General features: G+C 42.2%; 1 protein-coding gene across 1 annotated transcript in view; it reads left to right on the top strand.

Annotated features, from left to right (window-relative positions):
• CLVS1 (clavesin 1) overlaps positions 1-15,638 on the top strand; it is a 158,249-nt gene that overhangs the window by 126,575 nt on the left and 16,036 nt on the right. Inside the window, exons 3-4 of the mRNA XM_014606813.3 lie at positions 2,807-2,917; positions 4,504-4,739. Of these exons, the coding sequence (XP_014462299.1) occupies positions 2,807-2,917; positions 4,504-4,739 (347 nt within the window). The remainder of the gene's footprint in view (positions 1-2,806; positions 2,918-4,503; positions 4,740-15,638) is intronic.

The raw sequence follows: 15,638 nt of genomic DNA, 5'->3' as shown, positions 1-15,638 counted from the left end.
GACACACTCAAATTAGCTTTACTGTACTGATCTTTGATAGCAATTGTAGATAAAACTCAGGGCCAATATATACTAGTAAGTGCCCAGGTTCTATTGTGGGGCCAACTACCCTACCTTTCAGTTTTGAACAGAGCAGGCATGCTGTGATTCAGTGGGTATGTCTCCATAAGACATTTACTGCGGAGCTGCCTAATTAGCTTCACAGTAAAGTCTACATTTACACATGCAGCCTTATTAGGCTACAATAAACTAATTAACTCTGCTGTACTTGTAAATACAAGTACTATCCTATGACAGAGTTATTTACTCCAAAGCAATGCATGTGCAGTGGTGACACAAGGGGCCACGTTAGACCCTCGGCACTTGCTAGTATTGGCCCCAAGGGCCCCAAGGGGGTTGCCCTTGAGAGTGCTGGTGCACCCCCTGACTGCCCTCCCACCCTGGTCTGCAGGATTGCCCATGGGGGGACCCCCCTCTCGGCTGACGGCACGAGGGTGCATCAGTGTGGAAGCTGCCGGCTGGCTAGCCCCACCCTGAAGCATCCTCGTGCCCCAGCCAATCCCTCTCTAGTATGTTCAGCTACGTCAGAGCAGCCACAGCCTGGCCAACAGACCCCCCAGGTCTCTTACCAGCCGACCTGCTCTGACCTGCCTCAATGAGCTGCAGTCCCAGGTGCACATTCGAATGGCACACCCGAGAGAATAAATTTTTGCACAATATGTGAGTGGTATAAACACATGTTTATAGTGTGATAATTGAGTGGTATAAACACGTTAAAGCTCTTGTGCATAGATCTGCGTAGGCTGCAATGGTGCCTCTGATTTCTCTATAGAGGTGCCTTCTGATGCTGTCAGATAATATGCTAACTGGGGCCATATAAGTGCAGAGATGGCTTGTGTGAAAAAAACCTTAGGTGACAAGGCTTTACCACCACTGCTTTTAATACCTGATCCAAGGCCTATTTGAATGGAATGGAAAGAGTTCTATTGATTTCAAATGATCAAACTTATTCAGATGAAATGAAAATAATGTTTTACTAACTGACACAGCCTGATTAAACTGAGGTTCTTACAGCATTATTAGGCCCAGTCATAAAGACTACTCAGTATGTTGCAAGAGACATGAACAAGTCAAGGCCAATGCATAGCCCATGGATGAAGGGGATAGTCAATGCTCCTATGCAGTGCTCTCATTTGGACCACTAAGGCATCTGCAAACTTATCTTGCAAGGCACAGCCCCTACTGCCAAAGAAATCTGTGACAAAACTATTGTTGACATTGGTGGGGGAGGCTTAGGGCCAAATTTTAATAGGGATTCACAGTCAGTAAAGGATCCACAATACAAGGAACCCTTTCACACTGTGAAACATACTCTGAACATCCAAGCAAGCTTTCCTTGACATGCACCTTCCCAGGGAATCACAAAGCACAAGGGAGAAAGAGAATTCCTAAAAACTCAATGCCTCCAATAGAAAATCAACTGCAGATACTTTCATCTTGCCCAAGAGTGAGAGGGGAAAAACAGGAGGGATAAAGTGGGATATGGGAAATCTCTTGTACATCTTTAGGAAGCAGACAGGAAAAATGCATGGCACTCCTCTAGACACAAGACTTTCTTTTGTGCATAACTTTTCTCTGACAAGTAACTTTTCTAAACGCAGCATCTTGGGGCTCCTGAGTTGTCATGAAATAATTCCATATGAAACTTTAAAACTTTCTGTTGTACAAACTGAAGCTGGGATGGCTGGGCTGTTAGGTAGTCATTAGGCCCAGTCATAAAGACTGTTTGGGTTGCTGCAGCAAACTACAAGGGATAGGAGCATATCAAGGGCAACGCATGGCTCACAAAGGTAATGGGTATGCAGTGCTCCTGTGCGGTGCTCTTAGAACAATGGCAACCTGTCTCTTGCTGTGCAAATAATTGGTACTCACAGAACTGCAGTTCCACAGATGAGAAAGGACATTAGTCTGCTGCCTGACAATTCCCAGACATTTGTAAGATGTGAACATAGGTACAAAATACCGTTCACAACATACAGTAACCTTTAAAGACATCCCAGCAGCCTCCTATTTTATTCAGTATGCCACAGGGCCACAGTGGAATAGGATGCAACTGCCCGCACCTCCAGGAGACTACTCTACCTGAATGTTAATTCATGGGGATTTGTATGAAACCTCAGCAGCAAGCACTTGGCTGTGTCAGTTTCCATGGTGCTGTCATGGTGCTCTCTCTCAACACCTTCACTTATCAGCATTTCCCACCATCCTCATGCCCATAATGTGCTGTTCATTCACCCAGAAAGGTCAGCTTTTGTAATGATGATTTGGGGGAGGGAGAAAGGAGGCAGAAAGGGTGAAAAGGTGAGCTGTGTATGAGAATGTGCCTGGGAACTTGGAATTTAGTTATGCACACAGTAAGGAATTAGAATTATGCCTCTCAAGGGATCTTCAGGAAACAAGCTGTGTTCATCTTTCCTGTCGCATTTCCCCTCTTGGAAAAGTACATTACCCTTGTGTAATTAGAAGGCATCTGGGCAAACTTATTTTGCTATCCAGTCCTTTTTACGTTGCCAGAAATCAATGCTTTAATGTATAGATGGAGAAGAATATACATTGCTTAAACAGAATGAATCAATACAAATGTTTCTAAGTCCTCCTCAACCTCTCCCTACCACAACCCCACTACTCATTAACTAGGATATCAAGTGATTAGAGGTAAATTTGTTTCACTGACTTTAAGTCCTGCTGGCTGCCTGATTAAATCCATGCATCTGTTAATTGGCTTCATTTCTTTCTTTCTCTATAGGACAGCTTTCCTGCTCGCTTTGGAGGAGTCCACTTTGTCAACCAGCCCTGGTATATCCATGCCCTGTACACGCTAATCAAACCCTTCCTCAAAGACAAGACCAGGAAAAGGGTAATTAAGAGAAAACAATACAAGATAGGAAGCTGTTGAACTGAAGTGACTAGAATAGCTTCCTGCTTTCTTTGTTTCATACTTTTTTCTCTCTGAATTTTCTGTATGGCCTCTAAGAACTATAACTATTAACTGAAGTCTCAGCTGGAGCTTGCAAATGACCTGGATTGAATCAATAATTCAGGAGAAGCAGTTTATTGTCAGAATTCAAGTCAGGGAAAAGAATACCTTTGATGAATTACAAAGGACAGGGATATTCTATCGTACACATTTATGGAGGGAGAGAGGGGAAGTGGTATTTTCTGAATTGGGGTAGTGGAGAGTCATCATAGTCCTACACTGAAATCCCATTTAGAAAGGTAAACTTCAGCCCAGTGCAAGAACTATTAGTGTGAGTGAAATTTCCATTCTGCTCCTTCAGCAGGTTGACTTTCTTTGCATAGCACGAGTTCTCACTGGTGTCTACAAAAATTTCCATGCCTGTAGCTTATTTGCCCACGCAGCAGGAGAAGCAGCAGGCCTTCATTGCAGAAAGCAACTGAATTATTGGACTGCACTGCCCCTTAGCCATTTACCCTTTTTATCTGAAGTCCCCAAAGCAAACTCTGGCATCAAATCTGCTATGGGATCCATCTGATGAGTATCAGACAGGCTGAGGATTCCTTTCAGTCTGAAACTCCATTTGAAAGTGGCAAGATAACTCAAGCTTTGCAAAGTAAAAACTTGTAAGGTTCATAAGAAGATTGATGAAGTTCCTGGGCTGAAATTGGTGTATAATTTAAAACTGAAACAACACAAAATTAGCAATTTTGCAGGATTTTGGTCCAAAGCTAATTAAAATACCATATTCTCAAAACTCACTTGACAGAGGAGATAAACAAAGGTGGATTAAAACATTCACACACAACCCCCTGCCAAGAAAAATGACTGATAGGTAAATACCCATCAGTATTTACACAGCTTGGGTAAATACCTAGATCTGTGTTTGGGGGTGTGATAGACTCTTGCTGTTCCACTTGCCTGGACCCCAGGTTTAACTGAGGCTGTGCCAAATTCCAGATACCTGCCCTTGTCTTAAACGGACCGACATGGTGTTTTTCTATTTAAATTTAACATCTTGTTCTCTGTGCTCCTTCTAACCTTCTCACCTTTCCAATCACTTTGTCTCTATCTCCCTGCTCTCTTCTTCACTTCTTCCATTTGGCTCTGTTAGTAGAACTTTCTTCCTCTTCTCCAGATTCCTCCTTGTAATATACTTCATGTAAGAATCTTTCCCACCTTCACAGCACTAACACTCCCACAAGCCATTTTCCCTTGGTTTTGTCTGGCAAATCTTACCATTAGGTCTTTAGAGGAAAGATTGTTTCGTGCACCACATGTGAGTAAAGTGTTGACCCTAATAGTGCTTCTATTCATTGCGTGCTTAACCCCCACTAACTTTAGTAGGAATAGAGTTAGAATACTGCTGAGTGATTTTTAAACACCCTCTAGTAAACTGCAGTGTAAATTTAGGGTGCTAGAGACATTATTATTCTGCTTTAAGGAATTAACTATGCCTTGGGGCTTTTTTTTTTTTTTTTTTTAAGATCTTTCTCCACGGTAACAATTTGAACAGCCTTCACCAGCTTATACACCCTGAATGCCTGCCTTCTGAATTTGGAGGTACGCTTCCTCCCTATGATATGGGAACATGGGCTCGGACATTACTTGGTCCTGACTACAGTGATGAAAATGAATACACTCACACTTCCTACAACGCGATGCATGTGAAGCATGCATCCTCCAACCTGGAGAGGGAGTGCTCCCCGAAACACATGAAAAGGTGAGAATTGGCCATTAGGGCTAAACAGGCTTCCAAACCACATCTTATTGTTTGATACAATGTGTTATGTATTTATTCCTTGCCAATCTAAATGGTTGGCAAACTTAACTCAAAAGGAGGCAGCTGCTAATTTGTCTGAAGCTAAAAGTAAGAGCACTTCACCTGTGCTGCAATTACTACATGGCAGGGAAAGGCGAGCTTCTCCACAGACCCATAATTACTTGTCTGATTATAGGCAATTGTAAAAACAACAGGTTGAAATTAATGAGCCCTCTATGATGCGTTGCATAAAAAATCACAGTGAAATGCCATTTCCTATGGTATTCTCCATCATATAGGCTTGTTTCTGTTCTGTTGCACATTAAATGCTCTAGCTTCAGTCCATGCTGCCCACATTTAATGACAGATTGTATCTCCTTGTAATGCACTACCAGTGGCTTGTGTACAGCAAGCTCTGCTGCCCTGCAAAGGATGAATAGGCCAGTCTTGTCCCAGATGTCTCTATAGTCATTTCCTACTACTGTTAGGTTTGCTAGTGAAGCTCTTCTTTTAAGCCCTCTCTGGTTTTAGATCTGATGATTAAATACAGCTTCTAAACATTCACAAACCTCACTAACTTGCCCTGCTTGATGAAAAGGGGCACTAGGATGACGATTATGGGTGTCTGTGGATTTTTGAGTATCAGAGTTCGTCCTAAATTATGCCAATGAGGGCAGGGCTTATTGGCTCTTGAGGAATATGACAATAATTACAGTGGCCTCACCTGCTGCACAGCAGCATAATCTCTTTGCCTTGTGCTCCACTAAACTGTTTTAATGCAGATTGCATCTATCCTTTAATTGGTTGCTGCCATTTGATGAGGTTACTGCTCACAGCCTTGCATCACACTATGTTATGGGGATAGGACATCATTCCCTTACAATGAAATCAAACCTGACACAATTGACAAGACATAATGTCAAGTAATTCATCTAAAGAACACTTTTCATTTCAGAGGGAAAATAATTTATTTTTTTCAAAGCTATCCCCAAGGAAGAGACACTCCATGTTCTTCAGATTTAGGTTCTGACCTGTCTTGTGAAAAAACTTACACACTTCATAACATTTATACACTATGAGGAGCCTCCTTGACTTACTTGGATCTACTCACAGTGCATTAAGTTAACTTAACTACCTGCTTACAGAATAGAGGCATGAGCATGCAGATAACCGGTTACCTATTAGGGCTGCGTGAAGCTTCGGTCCCTGATTTAATTCGGCGGAGATTCGACCCAATTCGGTGACTGAATCTCCAAATTGGAATCGAATCAGGAGACCCTTTAATCTCTCCAAATTGATTCGGAGAGATTCAGAGAGATTTGACAATTCAGACATAGACATAGCTTTAAATGTTTTTTCTACATACCTCAAGGTACCAGGTGGTTCGTGAATGCTGCGATGCTGGGCAGATGGAGTGTCCCACAGGAGAGCAGAGGGCTCCCCAGCGTGCTTGGCAGCACTTCCAGTCCAATTCTGCATCTGCCAGGGAGTGCACCGCCCCCCCCCCGCGTGCTCCTGGCTCAGCAACTGGTGCCTCCTGGGTCTGGGGGGGGGGGCACCTGGGTTCCCCCCATGGCCCATCGCCGAGCTGGAGGGGCAGGGGGGCCCCTAGTGTGCTCTCCGGCTGACCCAGAAGTGGACCAGAAGTACTTTTGGTCCTCTTCCGGGTTCACTGCCAAGCATGCAGGGGGCCCCCTGCACTCCCGTGGGATGTTCCATCTGCAGCAGCATCGCAACATTCATGAGCTGTGCCTGGTACCTTGAGGTATGTAGAAAAAACATTTCAAGCTGTGTCTATGGCCGAATCACTGATTCTCCATATCAGCACTGACTCTTCGGATTCAGATTTGGCCTAGTTGAATTGGAGACAGCGATTCAAATCACTGTCCCCAATTCAGGCTGAATCTGAATCCAAATCGAATACAGCCCATTTCACACACCCCTATTACCTATACAACCAGCACCCCTCACAGGTCTTCTGCATAGTAGTATGTGATTTCTAGATCTTAGATCTTCCTCCTTTCTGTGATACCCAGGAATTTTGCTTCATGTGAATTTTTTTTTTCCGTCTCTTAGAGATGTTCTACTTCTCCTTAATACCTGTTAGTCTTTTATTTGTGATAGTTTTGGTTAGCATTTTTCAGTTAACTAATACTTGTTGATGGCTTGGAGATGTGATTTAAAAAAACCCCCAACAATAACTAGAGCGGACTATTTCTTTTTCTAAGCCACTTTCCTCAAAGGAATAAAAGTGATATTTAAAAGGTTCAGAAAGCTTAAGACTGATTATGGCTCTCCAGCCTGATCACCATATATAACAGCACAGACTATATTATTTCACTGAGTAATTTTTCTACATTGAGTCCTATCTCAAGGGAGGCCTGAGGAAGGGAATTGTGATATCTGAAAGCTTGCCTATGTCTATACAAACCACTCAGCTGGTCCAATAAAAGATATTGCCCACAAGAATGCTTGCCTCTCAGACATGAAGCCCAGTAATTGTCCAAAACAACAAATATTGTGGATAAAGACCTTCATTATTTATATGGCTAATTAAAATGCAAAGTAGGATAAATTCTGGTTCAAAGTAGGTTGAATTCAGTGCTTCCTGGCTATTGTCACTACAGTGCCACTGAGTTAGTTAAAACTGTCTTTTAGACACTGTTTGTGTCACCAAGTGTCTGTGCATTTAGGGATACTGTAAGGGCAATTTGAGCATCAGAGGCCTGGTACCTTTAAATGGCATGTAGTGACAGGGAACTGTAGGCCAAACTAAAGCTATTTTGAAACAGAGAACTGATTACCAACAGCACTTGAGCAATATGTAAAGACTACACAGAGTAAGTGAAATCTTTATATAAATATAGAATATATGCTACAACTAGGGAGGGGATTTACACAATATTTAAAGTCATCCTTGATAACAAACCACTCACTACAATTATTGTATATGAAATATTATAGCTATTCCTTTTCCTCTGGGAGCTTTAATAGCCGATAATGAGAAAAAATAAGACAAAAGCCACAAACTAGAAAGAAACTTCCCACATAATGGAATTAGAGACCAAATAACCAAAATAGTTCTTTCTTCATTTAATGGAGCTAATATATTGGTATTTAGGAAAATAGAGATTTTGTGAGTCTAATGAAACAACCTTTGCATTTTCACATGAAAACACATATTAAGCATATCAGACTAAATACTGTTGGAAATAAAAATCTACTCCATGAAGTCTACATTGATGGAGAATGATTCTGGAACAATGAAAAAGAAATAGATACCAAATCTACTTCAGATACAAAAAACTGAGAGCAGAATTTTGGAACCTATATTTAAGAAAGAAGAATTAAATCTGAAAGAAGTGAAGAGAATGTATTAGGATAACCAGACAAGACCAGTACAGTTTGACTTGTTCATTCTAGCAAAACAAAAGCTAAATAGAGATTATATAAGCGCATCAGGTCAGTAAAATCTAGGGAAGAAGAGGAACTATTTAAGCTATTGGATGGTTTAATGTTGGCCTCAAATAAAGGAAGACTGGAAATTAGAAGAAAGGTTCTAAGCATCAGAGTAAGGTTCTGGAGCAGTCCTACAACAGGTGCAGTGGGAACAAAAAGCCTAACTGGTTTCAAAGTAAAGCTTGATGCATTTATGGAAAGTGTTTAGACTCTGTGAACCCAGGAGGATGTCTCTTGCAGTCCTATTTCAAATGTTCATTTGAAGAGTAATTAGCAATGAATTTCATAACACTACCTATTCTCCAGCCACATGATGGGGGTTTTTTTTAGTAATTAGAAACAGCACAAGGTTAGCCTTTAAAAGCAACTTCTTGTTTATTTCAGCAAATGCTAGCCTGTGTAAATGGGGAAACATTAAAAAAAAACAGCCTAGCAACTGTTACTGAGCCTGCATAATGGGATGACCCTGAAAATATCTTGGGACCTGGTGTATATATTGGTGGGGAAAGGGCCTTCATTAAAATGGCTTGCTGTTTGTTCTGGTTCAAGTAATTACCGCATCACACCCCACTAAGAAAAAAAATCACAATTATGTCAATTACAGCCCATCCTTCAAAATTATCTTATGACATGGAAAAAGGTAGAGTCCTACTGCTGGCTTGAAATTGTTGCCAAAATGCTGATGACACCAGATAAAGTGTCCTATAGCCAAAAAAAAAAAAGCAGCAACAACAATATACACTCAGAATGTATCTGTGTATTAAGATTATGAAAACTGAAAGATACAAAGACGAAATATGAAAACCGTTATAGCAATAGCGAAGTCAGTTCAATCTTAAAGTATGGTGTCATTAGTTTTATAGTGATTATACAAACGAGGCCCAGGATCAGTTCTCTCTATTTGGAAAGGCTCCCAATGTATCCTATGAAATTTTTGTCTCCAGTAAGGCAGCTGGTTGGTTGAGTTTTATGATCATAGTGCAATGTAGATGTTGTGGAAGATTTTGAAGATGGGGAAGAAATAATCTCTCTGGTAGTTGGAACCAATCTTACAAACTGCTTTAAATATTTAAGAGGACTTGAGTTAGACTGTTTAGTAGAAAGCTTGTGCAGAGATCAGGACATTGGTCTGATGTTCTTCTAGCTGTGGTCTCTGTTGCCCAGTAGATGAACTTCTGCATTTCATATTGATTGGAACTTTTTATGGGCAAGTAATCTAATGGATTATACTAACTAAACCCAATGGGCACATACGCAGAGATAACCATGGCCATAATCTTTTCCATAGACCAACAGATACAATCATCCATACCTATTTAGGCAGGCAATAGCAGTGAGTGAGCAAAAGATCTACACAATAAAGACTGATTTGCAATCAAGAAGGATGTTAGGACGGGTTTCAGTTCAATTAAAGAGCTTCTTTTTTCCCAGTACCATTATCATTATCCTGCATGTGTTTAGTAACAGGATGTAATCTTTTCCTAAGCTCATGATAGTCTCATTTTTGCCAGTATTCAGTTCTGTCCCCAGTATACCCCCTCACTATAGCAGCAACTGGGACTTGCGCTGCTGGGGTTTGCGCTTCTTCCAAGCTAAAGCTAGGCCTTTGGCAAATGCAATAGAGAGTATTTTCTGGTGCGATTGTTTCTAGCAAGGTAACTGGGACAGTTTTGTCATCAGACTGCTCCTTTTCCACTCTTTCTTCTTCATATGTCAACAAAAACCTTTCTAGCAAGATGGGTTTGAAAACTCAATACCACTTAGAAATATATAGAGGAGATAAAAAAAATAATAAAATAATAGTCGACTTAATGTTCCCTCCAAAAAAGAACATTTTACGATAAAGTTATGGTTAGGGAGCAAGTAAATTAAAGAGTAAAATCCATTGCAGAGATGATATAATTATCCCATGGTCAAATGCACTGCAACTTCAGGAACTTGATAATTAAGGTTACACCATATATGAAATCCAAATATGTTAAGTTGCAGAAAAAGAAAATTTTAGACCCCCAAAACAATCTAATTCTGCCCTGGGTTTCAAAATTACTTAGGTACCTAAAGATGGCACTAAATTCACCAGGTTTAAAGCATGTAACTCCGTGGGAATTAGGCTTCTGCTTGTGCAGGTTATGTTTCATGCCAAGTGATAGTCAGCAACTATTACTGCAGAAGCAGTAACATACCATCAAATAAAAATGATTATGAAAATGCGTGAAAACTACTGACTAGCAACTGCCTTGTCCTACTCACTCATTAGGAATTAGGCTGTTCCATTTCAAATGGGGACTAAAAGAAAAGGAATATCATAACGAAGTTAAAACAGTTCCACTTCTTGCTTTATGGCTAATATATATAATGCCAGTAGGGAGTCACCTTATTTTTTTCCTATTTTTTCATTTTTTATTTTTAAAAACAGGAGAATGACTCGATTCCTTTTTGAAAATGCATCCCTATAAGCAGTTAAAGAGTGACACAAGCTGCAATAATAAAGCAGGTGTCCTGGGCACAAGCTGAAAATATTACAGTAAAAAGTTTTACAGCTGCTGCCTGTGTTTTGCTAGTTTCATAAACTAATGTGAAAGGGGCTTGTTGATTCACCATGATATATGACCTTTGGCAAGCTGCCAGGGATACAGTACAGAATGCTTTAAAGAATCAGATGACAAAGGCTCTTAAAAGTATGATAAAAAATAACAGGCCACGATTTACCCTTAAAAAGCTCAAGATTAGGAACCCTGAGTACTCATGAAGTGAGACAGAAATGTCTGTCCTTCCAGGATGTTACTGTTTTCACTAAGTGCACATTCCCCACACACAATAGTGATTGGTGCTATAGGAAAGCAGGCAGAAATAGTGACCTCACTATCTGTTGTTGAGGTTGCGTAACACGTCCCACTATAAGCTCTCATCTTCAGTTGCATAAAACAAGATGTTTAAGCGCAGATAAGCAGCTTGTCTAGCTAACAGGCAGCAATTAATTAAATGTAATTTCTGCACCTAGTTGTGGGTTGTCCAGACCTAACAGACAGTAGGATTTTTCTTGGCTAGTTGTCTTTATATAACTGTATGTCTAGCAGATCAAACATGAGCACAGAGCTTCAGAGGCTCTATGGAAATTCAGGCGAGTAGACAAACCATGAAAGTGAAGCACAATTCAGCCATGTTCCAGGAGCACCTAAATTATAGCAGCAGGCATTCAGTTCTGGAATGAACTCCAAGAGTAGTGGATAAGGTGGCTGACAAATGTTATTAGTTGGCTTTGGGATATACCATGACATTGTACTTTATTTTATCTTGGTATCCCACCCCTAGTTCCTTATACTTTGGGGACTTTGAGGACTGCTGGATGCATCAGAAAGTTTCACAAGAAATCTTATAAAATTAATAGTGCTCATTATAATTTGTCGGTTAAGACGGCTTGTATGATGCTTGTTATACCTAATAGGTCTTTTGTTAGGTATCCAGATGTATGTCTTTTTCTGTCTTGCCTTATGCTGTCATCCCATGTCATTCTCTCCCATTAGAAGTATTTAAGAGCAAACAAAAAATTAACTGGGATGTTTTGGATAGGGAAGATCCTGAAAAGCCTTGAGCAGGGGAGCTGACTTGATGACTTCCTAAGGTCCTTTCTAAACCTACTTTTTAAGATTGTCATTATAACTCTGCCAAATTTTAACCATTTCTGATTAAATTACCCTTGCTAGGTGTCTGCCTCAAGCTAACATTGTGTTTTTGGAATGTATCGCCAAAATGGTTTAGTTGTTTCCAAAACCAAGGATGAGAAAAATCCTCTCTTTGAAATGCTCTTGTTCTTTGGAGCAGGTACCTGAAAGGCATAGATAGGCATGCATGTTTGCCTCTATGACAAGCCACCCAAATTTGGACAAGTTATAAACAGGTCTGTGCTGCCAATGTAGTGAATTCCTAATTTCACCAGAAAAAATAGAGCCTTGTATTTTTGAAAAAAAATCACAATTCACATATGCTCAGAAGAGACTTCTTCAATATTCATGGCTACCATCACCAAAAATCCCATTCTTCCTGAATGTGCTCAAGCTAATCACAGGCTTCAGTGCCTATGATGCATGCATCCTTCCCACAGATCAATGAAGTTGGATCTCACCCTTCACAGTTCATAGTGAACACTAGAATCCATGCTCTCCAAGCTGAAAATGCTCCAAGCCCATGTGAAAATAAACTTCCCCTTTCATTGCATCTTGGGCTAAGATAGGGCCAGACACATATATTTAAAGTACAGAGCCTGTCTGCTCTGTTCTGAATGATCCTCCATTGTTGGCACTCAAGTAGCAAGATTTGAATGGAAAGAGAGCCTAGAGTTATTGTCATAGTTTCATAGTTGGTAGGGTCAGAAGGGACCTGAGCAGATCATCAAGTCCAACCCCCTGCCATGGCAGGAAAGAATGCTGGGGTCAAACGCCCCGGCTAGGTGTCTGTGTAGCCTCCTTTTGATGACCCCCAGGGTAGGAGCGAGCACCACTTCCCTTGGAAGTTGGTTCCAGTTGGGGACAGTGAAAAGAGTCACTGGGTCAAGGAGTCAGGTGAGAGGGGGAAGGTGGGGGGAGTATTTATGACTCTGGGTTGGAGAGGGAGACTGGGAGTAGGGAGAGTAAATTGAGACTTTTTAGGTAATGGAACCAGAACTGGGAGCCCTGGAGGGAGGAAAGGATGGGATGGCTTGAGTGAAGGGGAGGCTGAGACTGGCTGGCCAAAGGACACAGACTGGGAGTTGGTAATGGAATTAGGGGACTAGTTGCAAACGAGCTGTGGAGGAACACGAACATCAGAATTTACAGAACACTTAGTGCGTGTTAAATCTGGACAGTATTAAAATTGGAACATGTTCTGAGTAATGTTTGCTATGATGGCTAACACACACAGCCCTCAGTCCCACCCTGGCACAGCACTACGCTTGAACCAGTTCAGGGCTAGGGCTGGGGGCACCTAGGTTTCAATTTGAACCAGGAGGAACCTGACAAGTGAAAGAGCCAGGCTTCTTTGTCCTGATATGCATGGCCTTCCTTGTCCCACTTGGAGCCTGGGTATAGCAGAGGGGTCCCTGGCTGATGTTGCAGATAGCTGAGGATTGTAAATTGCTCATATTATCTCCGTGGAGCAGTCTGATGATAGCTGAATTCATGCTACTTATTATAATCTGGAGATATTTCTTGATCAACAAGTCCTAACTTTTCTATAATATGAGCACACTAAGCATATGTTTTACTGCTTGAATGTGTGGTGACTCACATTGTAAGTGTATTTAACATGTGTTAAGTATAACATGTAACTCAGGAACTGGAGAATACTGGCATACTAGAACTAGGAAACACTGAAGTACAATGGGGGTGGGGGAGGAAAGGCAGACCTGACAAAGAACTGGGACTGGCTTGCCAAAGAGATTAGATCACAGGCGACAGATAGGGAGGGGCAGAGGGGTGGAGGCACATTCCGCCCCCCCCCCCCGAGAGTGCTGGTGCCTCCCCTGACAGAGAGGTGATACTCCCCCTCTATGTGACTTTGGTCAGGCTGCAGTTGGAGTACTGCGTCCAGTACTGGGCACCGCACTTCAAAAGGGATGCGGCCAGCCTGGAGAGGGTTCAGAGGAGGGCCACCCACTTGGTGAGAGGGCAGCAGGGCAGGCCCTACGAGGAGAGACTGAGGGACCTGAACCTGTTCAGTCTCAGCAAGAGGAGGCTGAGGGGGGACCTGGTGGCTGCCTACAAACTCATCAGGGGAGATCAACAGTAAATAGGTAGAGCCCTTTTCTCCCCAGCACCACCTGGGGTGGCGAGGAATAATGGTAATAAGCTGGTGGAGAATAGGTTTAGGTTAGAGATCAGAAGGCAATATTTTACAGTTAGGGTGGCCAAAATCTGGAACCAACTTCCCAGGGAAGTGGTCCTCACCCCTACCTTGGGCAAATTCAAGAGGAGGTTGGACGATCACCTGTCTGGGGTCTTGTGAACCCAGCTCATTCCTGCCTGTGGCAGGGGGTCAGGCTAGATAATCTGTTCAGGTCCCTCCTGACCCTAGCTACTATGAAACTATAACAGCAAGTGCTCCGCCTCATCGGGGGACATGGAGACTGCTTGTGCCCCCTCCCCTCCCCCCCAATTGGCTCCACTGGCAGAATGTCGGCCGATGGCAGAATGCTGGGGGACTCCCTGCCGGTAGCCAGCTGGGGGACCTCCCCCCCAGTTGTGCCCTGCTGGTGGCCCCCAAGACTTGAGAGGCACCAGTTGCCCCCGCATTAGGTTAAAGAATAATGTGGAGTTTGGAATGGGACACTAAGAACATCTGATGGAGCATTTGACTTGAAAGACTGGTGTTTTATCCTTGATTATGCCACTTTTTCACTGCACATTTGTGTCCATCCATGCCACAGCTATGCTCCTAGATACCATGGGTTGGCAATATTCACTACCTCTCATAGATTTCATAGACACTAGGGCTGGAAGGGACCCTGAAGGATCATTGAGTCCAGCCCCCTGCCTCAAGGGCAGGAAGTCAGCAGGGATCATAGGATCCCAGCAAGATAAACATCCAAATGTCTCTTGAAGGCATTCAAAGCGAGTGCTTGAACCACCTCCAGCGGCAGTCAATTCCAGACCTTGGGGGCTCGGACAGTAAAGAAGTTCTTTCTTATGTTCAGCCTGAAATGGTCATGGAGGAGTTTGTGATCGGCGAACTTGGCCAGTCTACTTCTGACACCAATGTCTACATCAATAATGAAGATGTTAAAAAGTATAGGCCCTAGGACAGAGCCTTGAGGGACCCCACTGATCACAGCGCACCACAACAATTGACTTCTATCAGCCACCACCCTGTGGGTCCGACCACGGAGCCAATTCCTCAGCCAGTAGATGGTGGTTAGGTCGAGGACGCAGTTAGCCAGTTTTGCCAAGAGGTGATCATGGGATACCTTATTGATGGCTTCATGAGGTGCTTTTAGATTTTGAGACAAGAATTGCTGTATAAATGCAATGTATATTATTTGTTTCAATATATCATTCAATGACCACAGATGGCATCCAGGCCACATTGATGCTGTACATACACAGAAAAGAAAAAGTAATCCTTAGAAGCGCTTAGAATGTATTTGGATAGACAAATCAAAGGGTAGGGGGAAAAGTATTGTTTTCCAGCTAAAATGGGGATCTCAGGCACAGTGCTATTAAGTGAATTACTCTAGCAGTCTACTATTATTATTCTCTTTGCCCAAGATCTTGGGCTCTGTTGTTTTTGTTTCAGGCTAAAATGTGATGTGGGTTCTTGAGTTTTACATCTGTGTTGCAGGGAAAGGAAATTGAATCCTTTTCAGTTATTTTTCAAGACCCTGTTGCCCATGGACATTTACTGCAATATGACTGCATTTATAAAATG

This window comes from Alligator mississippiensis, chromosome 3 (genome assembly GCF_030867095.1).
Source record: "Alligator mississippiensis isolate rAllMis1 chromosome 3, rAllMis1, whole genome shotgun sequence".
NCBI lineage: Eukaryota > Metazoa > Chordata > Crocodylia > Alligatoridae > Alligator > Alligator mississippiensis.
Note: the sequence above shows the minus strand (reverse complement) of the source record. Positions and strands in the feature narration are given on the sequence as shown.